We start from the raw sequence: 15555 nt of genomic DNA, 5'->3' as shown, positions 1-15555 counted from the left end.
CGAGTAGTGACTAGTGCAGAATTCGGGTTACTCGTTACATTGCGAGTTCTTCCCCATTGACTTGCATTGTGCACGCTATTCGGAATGAGTACGCAAGAATTAGACAGTACTCGTTATGAGTACAGTGAGTACAAATAGTTAGATACTCACTCAACTCTATTAGCCATATTATTAGTGATAATGTGTGTTTTTTGGATTCTTCAAGCTTATGTTAGTATCATTACCCGTCTGCTTGTTTCTAATACTATACAAGCTGTATAGGGGTATAATAAAAATGTCTAAAAATAATAATAGTCATCATTATAAATGATAATACATTTGTTAGACAGTGTGTTTTGCCCTCCTAGTTTAGGCCTCTCTTTTACGTTTTTTTTTTGTTTTATATAAGTGAAGACTGTATGGAAAATGGAAAATATTTTTAAGATTATTTTTTTTAAGGTTGAATTGTTAGTATATTAGCTGCAGGGGGCACTTACCTCAGACATGTTCTAAAGAGAATTAAATTATTATGCTTTAAATTGAAAATATAATACATAATAAGAAGGAAACTACAGCCACCAGCTCTCTTCTCTGATATAATGTACTGTATATGCATTATTGAATAATGAATAGCAGTGCTACATGAGAATTATATAGCTGTATCATATTGTCAATTTATGTATGGAACTTTGGGTTTAGTACATTTTATTTATTGGGACTTAAGATTCAAGGCATTTTAACTCCAGGAGCCTTAAAGATATTCTCCATTACTAATGTGATCCCATTTTATTTGTCCTAACTATTCCTAACTAAAACTTTCCTAATGTACTTCTGCTACTTACCCTGGTCCTGTAATTTGATCTTTCTGCAGCTCCTATATTCCTATGTTGATGTTCTTGCTTTGATCCTTCTGGTCTGGAGACTGGAATTGGACCAACTGAGCAGAGCACAGGGCTGCCTTCCTGTAAGGTACAGCAGTCTGATCATGCATGCCCAGTTCACACTTCATTCTCTTCTAAGCCTGTTTTACAATGCAGTGCTGTCATGTGACAAGCACTGCAATCTGCATATCATATGATGTGATATACTATCTAATGATTGGCACATTGCAGCACTTGTCATATGAAAGCTCTGCACTCTAAAGCAGGCAGAGTGGAAAGTGAAGTGCGATCTAGGCATGCATGCTCAGACAGCTGTCACCCACACAGAGGCAGACGCGCCCCCCACTAGTGTCATGGGTATGACTGTGGCTAACATTTAGGTGGAGCCTGGAGAGCCTATACTGGCCCTAAAGCTGGGGCCCCTGCGCTCACCCTATCCCTGGAGGTACCTCGATGGTAGGGAGGTCCAGGTTACCACCCTAAGCCCTATCTCTTGTCCTTGTCCATGAAGTTAGAGCCCCCCTCCACAACCCACCACCCGGGGAAAAAGGGCAAGAACAGAAGATAACCTACACCAACAAATAAGGAAAAACAGGGGTTCAACATAAACACACCCGGCAACCACACACCCTGGGAGCTTCAACAAGTGCACGAGGGGACACAACACAACAGGAGGGGAATAAACAAAGAACTGGGAAAACTCTCATACAAGAACCAGACACACCCGAGAGTGCTGCAGCAAAAAACACCAATGCTGCCACCTATGCACTACTGAGAGAGAGAAAGTTCCTATACAGCTCCATCCACCTCCTGGCTCAGCTTTCCAATGATAGCAAAGTAAATAACTAGCTCCCTCTGGTGGATGTTGAGGGTATTTATAGAACCAGGGTGTGGTCCCAACTGGAGTAACCTAATCAGGAGTCAGGAGCTGCTGGAAAAGAACCTGGCATTAACCCTCTCCTTCCCAAAGTATAGGGAATTCATTCTGCTGAGTCCCACAAAACAAAGTGAGACTCTGACCCAAAGCATGTCACCAGAATCTGCAACAAATGACAGTCCGTGACAACTAGTGACATACCCTGATCAATTTGGCTGATTCTGGTTTCCGAATTGGAAGGCGCACAGGGATCAGCTTATAAAAACAGGTTAGTTAGCTAAAGTATATTAGGAAAGTGTTAGTGAGGAATAGTTAGGACAAATAAAAGGGCTCACATTAGTAGTGGAAAACTCATTTACATTTAAATCCAGTATCACCCCAGGTATACTGTGTATGAACAACATCTTGTAGAATAAACCTGGGAAGGAGCCAATGACTTACAGTGCCATGGTTAACTTGACACAGACAGTTTATGTCTTGTTTTTAATTTACCTTCTGAATTAATTATGGGTCATTGCTTTGGGATTTCATGTCTGATAAATACTCAAAGAGAGATCGGCAGAAATGTATTCATAAACCATGTGCTGTAACGAGAGGACTGTCACCAGTAATTAGCTCATAGGTTGGTGTAGACCACAAATTATATACAGTACATCTGTTACACTCAGGTATTACAGACTCTCTATCATAAATGTTAGAAATTGCCCATCAAATTTAGCACGGGATGAAAATCTATTCTGTAGCTCGTTATCTATTTTTCTATTTTGAATATAGCTCAAAATCTCTACAATGCTGAAAAGAGGGGCAGTTTGGGGTTTATCAATAAGTCTGCAGCCAATTAATAATTTTATGATTATTTTTATTTATATATACAGTTTGTTTTTTTATATTTGATATATTTTAATTTATTTTAATTAAATATATTTTAATATATATATATATATATATATATATATATATATATATATATATATATTTTATTTTTTTTATTAAGTGGCATTGTATTTTGTTTTTACTTATGGCAGAAAGATGTTAAGAGTTTGTGAAGGTAATAGTTAATTTGCCATCGGGAAAACATAGGATAATTCAGTATGGCTATTAATTTATCTGATCATTAAGATGTTATTTTCTGCATTATAGATGTGACCTTTGCGTATTTTTCCAGGTGATGCCAAGCTACGTTTTGGTAACACTCACACAGTGGTGACATTGGGGAGTCTCCTAGATGACCAACAGTGGCACTCCATTCTAATAGACCGGTTCAACAAACAAGTCAACTTCACAGTGGATAAATATACCCAGCATTTCCGCACCAAGGGGGATTCTGATGATTTGGACATAGATTATGAGGTGTGTGGATTTATCTATCTGAACTTCCATATACATTAGTGCTTGAAAGTTTGTGACCGCTTGTACAAAATGAGTTTGATTGGGGATTGATGGACTCCAAACTCTTTTTGTAACCTTTTCCAAGATGGTGAACATCAACAACTCGTCTTCTGAGGTCCATAAAATCTTTTTTGTGCCTTGATATGCTCCCATAAACGGGTTGTGAAAATTAAAGTTGGATAGATCCCTGTTCTTTAAATTAAACAGGTCGCCCACTCCCACCTAATTGTCATCCCATTGATTGAAAAGGACAAACTCTAATATAACCTTCTCTACCAGTCCTAAAGATTCGCATCATTTTGCCACTGAATTCTAAAGTCCAATATCTTCGACTCATTTGTTTGAACTAGACTTGTGATAAAAAACTTTTATTCTAGATCAAACAAATTCAGAAATATGGACATTTCTGAAAGGTTCACATTTTTTCAAGCATTATTGTACATGTAAAATTGAAAAATATTAAATTTTTGTGCATGCATTTACTCTAAGAAGCCCAATATTCTGTGCCATTTCTCATATTGTGCCAAAGCTTTTTTATGCTTTATGGTTCCAATCCCTTGTATAGATAAAAATGATAAAACTCCCTAAAACTCCCAATAGGGGGAGTTTAAGAGATTACTGCAAATATTGATGCCATTGGGTCCAATGTGTAAAAAAAGCATGTGAGCTCTGGCTACTGGAGGCTACAAATAGAATTTTCTCATTACCGCTTTATAGATGACATTTGGTGCTCTGTATCAGGAAAAAAATGTACTCATAATTTTATGAGGAGTACAAAGAAACTAATATAAGAAATGATAATATTTGGACTCATTTCAAATTAAATAAATTAACTTTATTTGTACATTCTGGTCTTCTGTTACTGATTGCTGCCTAACGTTTCATGTGGTTATATATAGATATGATTTGGGTTAAAGAAAATCATTAAAAAAAAATAAGAATGGCTTCAAATATTTTATATTTTTTACATGTAATCTTGAAAGTTTAACTAATTGATAAATAATACATACAATGTACAGTATTTTCTGCCGTATAAGACGACCCACAACTCTCCCAGTTAAAATACAGAGTTTGGGATATACCATGTATACTCAAGTATAACTTAACCCGAGTATAAGCTGAGGCCCCTATTTTACCACAAAAAGCTGGGAAAGCTTATTGACTCGAGTATAAGCCTAGGGTGGGAAATGCAGCAGCTACTGGTAAATTTAAAAAATAAAAATATATACCAATAAAATGTAATGTGCCCATCCTTGCCCCCCTTGTAGTAATGTGCCCTACCTTATGCCCCCTTGTAGTAATGTGCCCATCCTTGTGCCCCTTCCTTGGACCCTATAATAATAAGCTCATTGTTTAGTAATGACCCCTGCAGTAATGTGACCATTCTTTATTAATGACCCTTGTAATAATAAGGCCATTGATTAGTAATGTCCTCTTAAGGCCGCTTTACACGCTACGATATATCTAACGATATGTCGTCGGGGTCACGTTGTTAGTGACGCACATCCGGCATTGTTTGACATATTGTAGTGTGTGACAGCTACGTGCGACTGTGAACGAGCAAAAATGCTCACCTTATCGTTGCTCGTTGACACGTCGCTCATTTTCAAAAAAATAGAATGTCCTACTGTGCTCCAGTTGTTCATCGTTCCCGAGGCAGCACACATCGCTCCATGTGACACCCCAGGAACGATGAACTGCAACTTATCTGCGGCCGCCGGCAATGCGGAAGGAAGGAGGTGGGCGGAATATTTACGTCCCACTCATCTCCGCCCCTCCGCTTCTATTGGGCGGCCGCTGTGTAACGTCGCTGTGACGCCGAACATCCCTCCCCCTTCAGGAAGAGGATGTTCACCCCCCATAGCGAGGTCGTCCGGGAGGTAAGTACGTGTGACGGGGTTTACGACTTTGTGCAACACGGGCAACAAATTGCCCGTATCGCACAAACGATGGGGGCGGGTACGATCACACATGCGTACGCGTGATAAGTCGATACATGTAAAGCGGCCTTCACTGATCCCCTATTATGCCATTGTTTACACACAATAAAAAATATTCTCACCTGTCCTCCATTACCGCGGTGTCCTCAGCTGCTTCTTGCAGTCCTCAGGCACATAGACCCTTTGGTGATCTCGTCCGGTGCACGGAGCCGCCACTGAAGGATTTCATCATGGCTTTACTGCAGTTGAATGCTTTGCGGTGCCACGAAGCATTCAAGTGCAGTAAAGCGCTGACAGCAGCGGTGGCTCTATGCACCAGACGTGAACATCAAGGTGTGCTTCTTGCGGACCAAAGGCACATAGACCCCTCCATGATCGCATCCAATACACAGGGCGCTTTACTGCAGTTGAGTGCGCTGCCGTAAAGCATTCAACGGCAGCAAAGCCATGGCGGCAGACAGCAGCACCGTGCATCGCTAATTACGCGCCCTATAAGATGACGTCTGGTGTATAAGACAACCTCTGACTTTTGAGAAGATTTTCAGGAGTTAAAAGGTTTTTTTTATAAGCCGTAAAATACAGTAGTCCATTAAAACTGTTGTAGCTTGGTGAAGATCAGGGTTGAGGAATCTCTACTGCTAATTCAAGCCACAGCGCAGAGACACTAAAGCGGGCTTTACACACAGTGACATCGCTAGCGATGTCGCTGGTGAATGCACCCGCCCCCGTCGGTTGTGCATCATGGGCAAATCGTTGTCTGTGGCGCACAACATCGCTTACACCTGTCAAACGGACTTACCTGCTTAGCGACGTCGCTGCTGCTGGACAACCGCCTCCTTTCTAAGGGAGCGGTTTGTTCGGCGTCACAGCGGCGTCACTAAGCAGCTGCCCAATAGAAGCCCAATAGAAGCGGAGAGGCGGAGATGAGCGGACCACCTACTTCCTTCCTCATTGCGGGCGGCCGCAGGTACGGTGACGTTCCTCATTCCTGCGGTATCACACATAGCGATGTGTGCTGCCGCAGGAACGACGAACAACATCGTACCTTTCGCAGCAACGATAATCGGGATTACAACGACTGGACAACGATTAGGTGAGTATTTTCGATCGTTAACGGTCGTTCATACAACTTAGAATTATCACAGAAAAATTCTATCTTCGTCTCATCAGACCAGAGAATCTTATTTCTCACAGTCTGGGAGTCCTTCATGTGTTTTTTTGCAAATTCTATGCGGGCTTTCATATGTCTTGCACTGAGGAGAGGCTTCCGTTGGGCCACTCTGCCATAAAGGCCCGACTGGTGTAGGACTGCAGTAATAGTAATAGTTGACTTTGTGGAACTTTCTCCCATCTCCCTACTGCATCTCTGGAGCTCAGCTGCAGTGATCTTGGGGTTCTTCTTTACCTCTCTCACCAAGGCTCTTCTCCAACGATTGCTCAGTTTGGCTGGACGGCCAGGTCTAGGAAGACTTCTGCTGGTCCCAAACTTCTTACATTTAAGGATTATGGAGGCCACTGTGCTCTTAGGAACCTTGAGTACTGCAGAAATTATTTTGTAACCTTGGCCAGATCTGTGCCTTGCCACAATTCTGTCTCTGAGCTCCTTGGGCAGTTCCTTTGAACTCATGATTCTCATTTGGTGTGACATGCACTGTGAGCTGTGAGGTCTTATATAGACAGGTGTGCGCCTTCCCAAATCAAGTCCTATCAGTTTAATTACACACAGCTGGACTCCAATGACGGAACCATCTCAAGGAGGATCACAAGGAAATGGACAGCATGTGAGAGACTGAGCAAAGGGGTCTGAATACTTATGACCATGTCATATTTCAGTTTTTCTTGTTTAATACATTTTCAAAAACTTCCTCATATGTGTTTTTTTCTGACAAGTTGGGGGATGGGGAGCAGAGTGTACATCAATGAGAAAAAAATGAACTTTTTTGATTTTACCAAATGTCTGCAACGAAACAAAGAGTTAAAAAATTTAAAGGGGTCTGAATACTTTCCATACCCACTGTATACATCCCTGCATCATACTTCAAACTAATGCAGAATAAAATATGTAAACCCTATTCTGACATGTATCATTAAGATGAACCACGTAGTGAAGCAATTCTGTATATTGTTCAACTGTTCAAATTGAATAACAACCATTTTACAATCTGATTTTAGGGCATTTTATGAATTTTATGAGAAATTCTCTTTGATATTAGCTGTAAAGTGTTGTTATTACTCCTCATACATTTAGTGTATTGTATTTTTTGCTTACTTTTTGTGCTGTATTTGTTTGTGGTATAGACTACGCTGTATAATTATATATTCTGGATGTTATCTATATCGTATTTATAATGTGAACCATGATCATTAATATTTTGTTTGCATCCATAAATTTCTAATTCATGTGTGTGAGCGACCAAACCCACTGAACATTATAATGGCGGTTAAATTATATTTTACCGCATTTCATGGGTGTTAAAGTGGCTGCAAATCAGCAGAATTGTTGTCATTTATTAGGTAATTACTGAAAACAGTAGAGAGGGGTTTCACACCGCGCCAATGACCGACAACTCCTGAAATTTCAGATCAATGCTTCTTTATTTCACGCACAGGTCAAGTCAACGCGTTTCAAGAGTCTTAGCTCTCTTCATCAGGACAAGCTGGCAAAGAACATCAAATCAGAGATTTGATGTTCTTTGCCAGCTTGTCCTGATGAAGAGAGCTAAGACTCTTGAAACGCGTTGACTTGACCTGTGCGTGAAATAAAGAAGCATTGATCTGAAATTTCAGGAGTTGTCGGTCATTGGCGCGGTGTGAAACCCCTCTCTACTGTTTTCTGTTATCTGCCAACCGGGGACTGCTGCCGTGACCTGGAGTTACATGCCTGCATAGGAGTTGTGACTTTCACAACCTGATCTGGTGAGTAGGATTACTTATCTTAAGACCCCTTATACCGGGGTAAGACCCTATTGCGCTTCTTTTTCCACAGAAATTAATTTGATTAGGTAATTACTATCATTACATAACAATGAGAGAAGGATTCTTTGGAACAGTAAAATGTGCTGAGAGCGGAGATGGCAATCAGGTTTATTTAGTAATTGTGGCTCTTGAGATTACTGGCATTAGATGTCACAGAACGTTATTTATAATTGTGTTCTAAATGAGACCGTTTGGGAGCCTGATGTAATTATATTACTGTAAAGTGGCTTTGTTCAGGGTTGCCTGGCTTCCATGGACAAGATTTGCAAAGGCTACTCCGACTATCAGGTATTTGGGGAGTGAAGATTGTCACCTCTATACCCCTGTATAGGGATGTGAGAACGTTCAAGGGCCCCCTGAGTTGAGTCTTCGGAGTAGCTGCTGGGTAGTGGAGCAGGCTGGCAGGAATAGGTCTGCATGCCTTGTCAGATCAGAACCAGAAAGTTCTGAAAAAGGACAAAATAACTCCGACTATCAGGTCTTTGGGGAGTGAAGATTGTCGCCTCTATACCCTTGTACAGGGATGTGGACTTTCAAAGGGCCCCCTGAGCTGAATCTTCGGAGTAGCTGCTGGGTGGTGGAGCAGGCTGGCAGGAATGGTCTGCTTGCCTTGTCAGATCAGAACCAGAAAGTTCTGAAAAAAGGACAAAATAACTCTGACTATCAGGTCTTTGGGGAGTGAAGATTGTCACCTCTATACGGCGTATAGGGATGTGGACTTTCAAGGGCCCCCTGAGTTGAGTCTTCAGAGTAGCTGCTGGGTGGTGGAGCAGGCTGGCAGGAATAGGTCTGCATGCCTTGTCAGATCAGAACCAGAAAGTTCTGAAAAAGGACAAAATAACTCCGACTATCAGGTCTTTGGGGAGTGAAGATTGTGGCCTCTATACCCTTGTACAGGGATGTGGACTTTCAAAGGGCCCCCTGAGTTGAGTCTTCGGAGTAGCTGCTGGGTGGTGGAGCAGGCTGACAGGAATAGGTCTGCATGCCTTGTCAGATCAGAACCAGAAAGTTCTGAAAAAGGACAAAATATCTCCGACTATCAGGTCTTTGGGGAGTGAAGATTGTGGCCTCTATACCCTTGTACAGGGATGTGGACTTTCAAAGGGCCCCCTGAGTTGAGTCTTCGGAGTAGCTGCTGGGTGGTGGAGCAGGCTGGCAGGAATGGTCTGCTTGCCTTGTCAGATCAGAACCAGAAAGTTCTGAAAAAAGGACAAAATAACTCCGACTATCAGGTCTTTGGGGAGTGAAGATTGTCACCTCTATACCCCTGTATAGGGATGTGGACTTTCAAGGGCCCCCTGAGTTGAGTCTTCAGAGTAGCTGCTGGGTGGTGGAGCAGGCTGGCAGGAATAGGTCTGCATGCCTTGTCAGATGAGAACCAGAAAGTTCTGAAAAAGGACAAAATAACTCCGACTATCAGGTCTTTGGGGAGTGAAGATTGTCGCCTCTATACCCTTGTACAGGGATGTGGACTTTCAAAGGGCCCCCTGAGTTGAGTCTTCGGAGTAGCTGCTGGCTGGTGGAGCAGGCTGGCAGGAATGGGTCTGCATGCCTTGTCAGATCAGAACCAGAAAGTTCTGAAAAAAATAAATCAGAAGAAAAGTCAGAAAGTGAATCAAAGTTTGAAACAAGGCAAAATGCTAGGGGGTCACTCACACTACTGTATAAATCAGACAAGTGCAAAGCAATAAAAAAAAATGTATTACAATCAGAAATCAGATGAGACTCGAGGATTCAAGCCTATGCATGTGGGAAAAAAAATCATATGCCATAAGGAGCCATAGTATGGCATCCAATCTCACGGCTACAATTCTGTATAATAGAACCTTTATACATTAGGCTTCTTTCACATTGCGTTTTGCCTTACGTTCACAGGTCCTGTCGGGGTATCAGTCCGAACCGCCTCTCTCCCACTTGGACACCCGAACGTAGTTGACTACGTTCAGGTGTCCGTCTGCAGAAAACGTACAATATATATAGTACAGCCGAAAAGTTTGGACACACCTTCTCATTCAAAGAGTTTTCTTTATTTTCATGACTCTGAAATTGTAGATTCACATTGAAGGCATCAAAACTATGAATTAACACATGTGGAATGAAATACTTAACAAAAAAGTGTGAAACAACTGAAAATACAGTCATATGAAAAAGTTTGGGCACCCCTATTAATGTAACCTTTTTTCTTTATAACAATTTGGGTTTTTTGCTATTTCAGTGTCATATATCTAATAACTGATGGACTGAGTAATATTTCTGGATTGAAATGAGGTTTATTGTACTAACAGAAAATGTGCAATCCGCATTTAAACAAAATTTGACCGATGCAAAAGTATGGGCACCTCAACATAAAAGTGACATTAATATTTTGTAGAGCCTCCTTTTGCAAAAATAACAGCCTCTAGTCGCTTCCTGTAGCTTTTAATGAGTCCTGGATCCTGGATGAAGGTAGATTTGACCATTCCTGTTTACAAAACAATTCCAGTTCAGTTAAGTTTGATGGTCGCCGAGCATGGACCGCCGCTTCACATCATCCCACAGATGTTCAATGATATTCAGGTCTGGGGACTGGGATGGCCATTCCAGAACATTGTAATTGTTCCTCTGCATGAATGCCTGAGTAGATTTGGAGCTGTGTTTTGGATCATTGTCTTGCTGAAATATCCATCCCCTGCGTAACTTCAACTTTGTCACTGATTCTTGCACATTATTGTCAAGAATCTGCTGATACGGAGTTGAATCCATGCGACCCTCAACGTTAACAAGATTCCCAGTGCCGGCATTGGCCGCACAGCCCCAAAGCATGATGGAACCTAAACCAAATTTTACTGTGGGTAGCAAGTGCTTTTCTTGGGATGCCGTGTTTTTTTGCCTCCATGCATAACGCCTTTTTGTATGATCAAACAACTCAATCTTTGTTTTATCAGTCCACAGGACATTCTTCCAAAATGTAACTGGCTTGTCCAAATGTGCTTTTGCATACCTCAGGCGACTCTGTTTGTGGCGTGCTTGCAGAAATGGCTTCTTTCGCATCACTCTCCCATACAGCTTCTCCTTGTGCAACGTGCGCTGTATTGTTGACCGATGCACATTGACACCATCTGCAGTAAGATGAAGCTGCAGGTCTTTGGAGGTGGTCTGTGGATTGTCCTAGACTGTTCTCACCATTCTTCTTCTCTGCCTTTCTGATATTTTTCTTGGCCTGCCACTTCTGGGCTTAACAAGAACTGTACCTGTGTTCTTCCATTTCCTTACTATGTTCCTCACAGTGGAAACTGACAGTTTAAAGCTCTGAGACAACTTTTTGTACCTTCCCCTGAACAACTATGTTGAATAATCTTTGTTTTCAGATCATTTGAGAGTTGTTTTGAGGAGCCCATGATGCCACTCTTCATAGGAGATTCAAATAGGAGAACAACTTGCAAGTGGCCACCTTAAATACCTTTTCTCATGATTGGATGCACCTGACTATGAAGTGCAAAGCTCAATGAGGTTACAAAACCAATTTAGTGCTTTAGTAAGTCAGTAAAAAGTAGTTAAGAGTGTTCAAATCAGGAAATTGATAACGGTGCCCATACTTATACACCGGTCAAATTTTGTTTAAATGCGGATTGCACATTTTCTGTTAGTACAATAAACCTCACTTCAATCCAGAAATATTACTGAGTCCATCAGTTATTAGATATATGAAACTGAAATAGCTGCTGCAAAAACCCAAATTGTTATAAAGAAAAAAGGTTAATATTAATAGGGGCGCCCAAACTTTTTCATATGACTGTATGTCTTATATTCTAGGTTCTTCAAAGTAGCCACCTTTTGCTTTAATTGCTGCTTTGCACACTCTTGGCATTATCTTGATGAGCTTCAAGAGGTAGTCACCGGAAACGGTCTTCACTTCACAGGTGCGCCCTGTCAGGTTTAATAAGTGGGATGTCTTGCCTTATATATCGGGATGGGACCATCAGTTGTGTTGTGCAGAAGTCTGGTGGATACACAGCTGATAGTCCTACTGAATAGACTGTTAGAATTTGTATTATGGTAAGAAAAAAGCAGCATTTTTAAGAAAAACGAGTGCCATCATTACTTTAAAAAATGAAGGTCAGTCAGTCCGAAAAATTGGGAAAACTTTGAAAGTGTCCCCAAGTGCAGTGGCAAAAACTATCAAACGCTAAAAAGAAAGTGGCTCACATGAGGACCGCCCCAGGAAAGGAAGACCAAGAGTCACCTCTGCTGCGGAGGATAAGTTTCTCCGAGTCACCAGCTTCAGAAATCGCAGGTTAACAGCAGCTCAGATTAGAGACCAGGTCAATGCCACACAGAGGTCTTGAAGCAGACACATCTCTAGAACAACTGTTAAGAGGAGACTTTGTGCAGCAGGCCTTCAATGTGAATCTACAATTTTCAGAGTCATGAAAATAAAGAAAACGCTTGGAACGAGAAGGTGTGTCCAAACTTTTGGTCTGTACTATATATATATATATATATATATATATATATAGAGAGAGAGAGAGAGAGAGAGAGAGAGAGAAAGAGAGATGTAAAAAAAGAAAGTACACATTAACTCTCACACTCGTTAACCCCTTCAGTGAACACTGTAAAAGAATAAATAAAAAACATTGCATCATACAGCTAACTAAAAAGTGAATTAATGCACGATCCAAAAGGCACATATATATCAAGAGGGTATCTCAGAAAACGTCATCTTGTCCCACAAAAAAAAAATAAAAAACAATCCACCATAAAGCTCCATCAGCAAAAAAAAACCCCAAAAAATATAATTCTCAGAATAAAGCAAAGAAAAAAACTGTTTTTCTTTTTATAAAATGGTTTTTATAGTGTAAAAACGGCAAAGCATAAACAAAACCTCAATATGAATGTGATATCACACTTTTCATACTGACCTGAAGAATACAGCTGTCATCACTTTTATGACATGGTGAATGGAGCAAAAACAAACAAACAAAATTCCTTAATTCCTTTTTCTTCTTGATTCCACCTCATAAAAAGTGGAATAGAAAGTGATTAAAAAATATTATGTGGCCCAAAATGGCACCAATAAAACCTCTAATTCATCCCATCGTAAACAAGCCCTCACATGACTCTGGCAGCAGAAAAATAAAAATACACTAGCCTTCAAAAAAATAATGTAAAAAACCCTTTACTTTGTAAATAGGCAATTTTTAGTGTGATAGTAGCGAAAACCTCAAAACCTAAATAAATCTGGTATCACTGCCAACATACTGACCTGAGGAATAAAGCCACCTAATCACTTATACTGCAAGGTGAAAAGTGTAAAATCTAAATAAAACTGATTCATCAACTACTGTTGATTTGTTTATTCTGCCTCCCAAAGATCACGGTAAACATCGGCTCACATTTATCCTGCGCTCTATGCTGAGTGCTTACAGTAGGGAATACATGTAAATCATTGAAAAATAAGAGTCAGACAAAAATTCACAATGCAAAATTCATTGTAATAAGGCAGATAAAGTCACTTTGAATTCCCATCTAGCCTGTTTTCCAGTGGTGTCCATCTTTTTGCACTTTTTTTTAAAGTGGGCACAGAAGTGCAGCTAACAAAAGTTTTTTTGTACCTTTGAAAAAATGGACACCACTGAACAGATTCCAAATGGAGACTGGAGTAACTCTGCTGCCTCACTATGGGGAATAGATCTATCAGGTGTTTCATTTGAATCGTGTATTTCGAAGATGTAGATGGAAACCTTGATGTAAGTGTTCAACAGAGAGCACAGGATAAGTGTGGACTGAGCCAAAATTTCCTGTACCCAAATGGCCACTACTCAGGTCCATCAACTGCTAATCAACATATAGGGGACTTCCACGTTACTGGTTGCACAAAAGCCTGAAAAAGCGCTATGGCTCCCCCACAAAATGCTATCCAACAAAATCTGCACTCTCAAATCCAAATGCTCCCTCCTTTCTGAGCAACACAATGTGTCTAAACCACAGTTAAGGTCCATATGTTTAGCATTTTTGTAGTGAGGAGAATAAGCTTAATTTACAGGGTGCAGGTTCTCAGTAGCACAAGCTGGGCACAATGCATGGGCATTACAATGTACAGGGAATTACAAGGGCTTACTGGCAATTGTTAATTTTGTAACATTGACTGTGTTTGACTTCATAGGTGTTTTCCAGAGACTAAATCATCACTAAACTCATAGATGAACTCCCTGAGATGTGCTCTTTCCAAAATTTTGTTTCTGCTGTTCTTCTATTTAAGGACTCTGCAATGGAGCCCACAAACTATTTTTAAGGAAAACCTCCAAAAAACAAATGGTGCGCCTTCCCCCCCCCCCCCCCCCCGAGCCCTGCCAAACAGTACTGTACAGTCACACATGTGGAATATTGCCACGTTCAGGAGAATTTGTGTTACACATAAGGGGTCTTTTTACCTATTTTAATGTGAAATTTGGAAATCTGGGGTTAAACAAAAAACATTTTAGTGGTAAAAATGTAATTATTCTTTCTTTACTACACAGTAGCATAAAATCTTGCGACACCTGTATTATCAATATACTCACTGCACCTCTAGATTAATTCATTGAGGGGGGTGCAGATTGTGAAATGGGATGACTTGTGGGGGGTTTCTGCTTTTCTGACATCTCAGGGGCTTTGCCAATGTGACATAGTACCTGTTACGGAGGGACTGGCAGATTAGGATAAGGTGGTATATATCTCAATCGCCAGTCGGGGTTCACCGTGCTCCAGAAGCTTCTGGCAACCCAAAGATTAGGCGGCGAATACAGAGCTGGGTGGCTCTGAAATAACACTGGAGACCTGGGAACTGGTCACGTGTGTAGGGACACGTCAGACCGGACGACAACCCAGTTAGCGTTTCAGTGTACCTGTGGCGCTACACCCACCACGTGTGCAGGGAACACGTCAAACCGGGTGGGGACCAGGTATCATTGACCGGAAGGCCACCGCGAAAGCACCCGATCGGCAAAGTATGTAAGACACGTCAGACCGAGCGGTTCCCCGATTAGTGTTTCTGGCCACCAGGGCTCTCGACTGGCCACGTGTGTACAGGATATGTCAGGCCAGGTGGTCACACTGGTATTGTTGACTGGGAAGCCAATATGAAGAGAACAGGGTCCATACACCCAGCCCAGGAACTCCCTGTTAACTCCCTGTTAACGCCACAGAGGTCCTGAGGTACGCTGTCCGTGCGCGTAGGGGGCACAACCGGACAGGTGGCGCAGCAGCCGCAGCCCAGTTAACTCCACTGGGCTGCACTAGCAGGACTGGACAGTAGGAGGGAAGCGTAGCGCCTGACCCTATCGTGCCCAGCCACGGGTGTCTTGATGTGGCTGGCACCGTACGCCTATCCCTACCTACTGCTTCCAATCCAAAGGCTTATGCCACAATAAATCTCTAAACATGGAGGTGTGCTCTGTCTGAGTATATGAGAAGACTACGCACCTCCATGTTGTCTCCAGCCCCTTTTATAACCTGGGTCCGCCCCAAACCCAGAGTGGACCCCAATGGCACCTCT

The 15555-nt window shown here is 41.6% G+C and overlaps 1 protein-coding gene across 3 annotated transcripts in view; it reads left to right on the top strand.

Annotated features, from left to right (window-relative positions):
- Window positions 1-15555, top strand: part of LOC142257877 (contactin-associated protein-like 5) — a 512033-nt gene that overhangs the window by 272300 nt on the left and 224178 nt on the right. For 2 of the 3 annotated variants that reach the window (XR_012727671.1, XM_075330145.1), the window contains exon 6: window positions 2903-3087. Coding sequence is in view for 2 of the 3 variants with exons in the window: in XM_075330145.1 (XP_075186260.1) it covers window positions 2903-3087 (185 nt within the window). In the remaining variant the exon portion in view is untranslated. Of the gene's footprint in view, window positions 1-2902; window positions 3088-15555 lie in introns of those variants that run through there. The other variant, XM_075330146.1, reaches the window with a different exon arrangement.

Source organism: Anomaloglossus baeobatrachus, chromosome 12 (assembly GCF_048569485.1).
Source record: "Anomaloglossus baeobatrachus isolate aAnoBae1 chromosome 12, aAnoBae1.hap1, whole genome shotgun sequence".
Taxonomy (NCBI): domain Eukaryota; kingdom Metazoa; phylum Chordata; class Amphibia; order Anura; family Aromobatidae; genus Anomaloglossus; species Anomaloglossus baeobatrachus.
The sequence above is the reverse complement of the archived record's forward strand: the minus strand, read 5'-3'. Positions and strand labels throughout refer to the sequence as shown.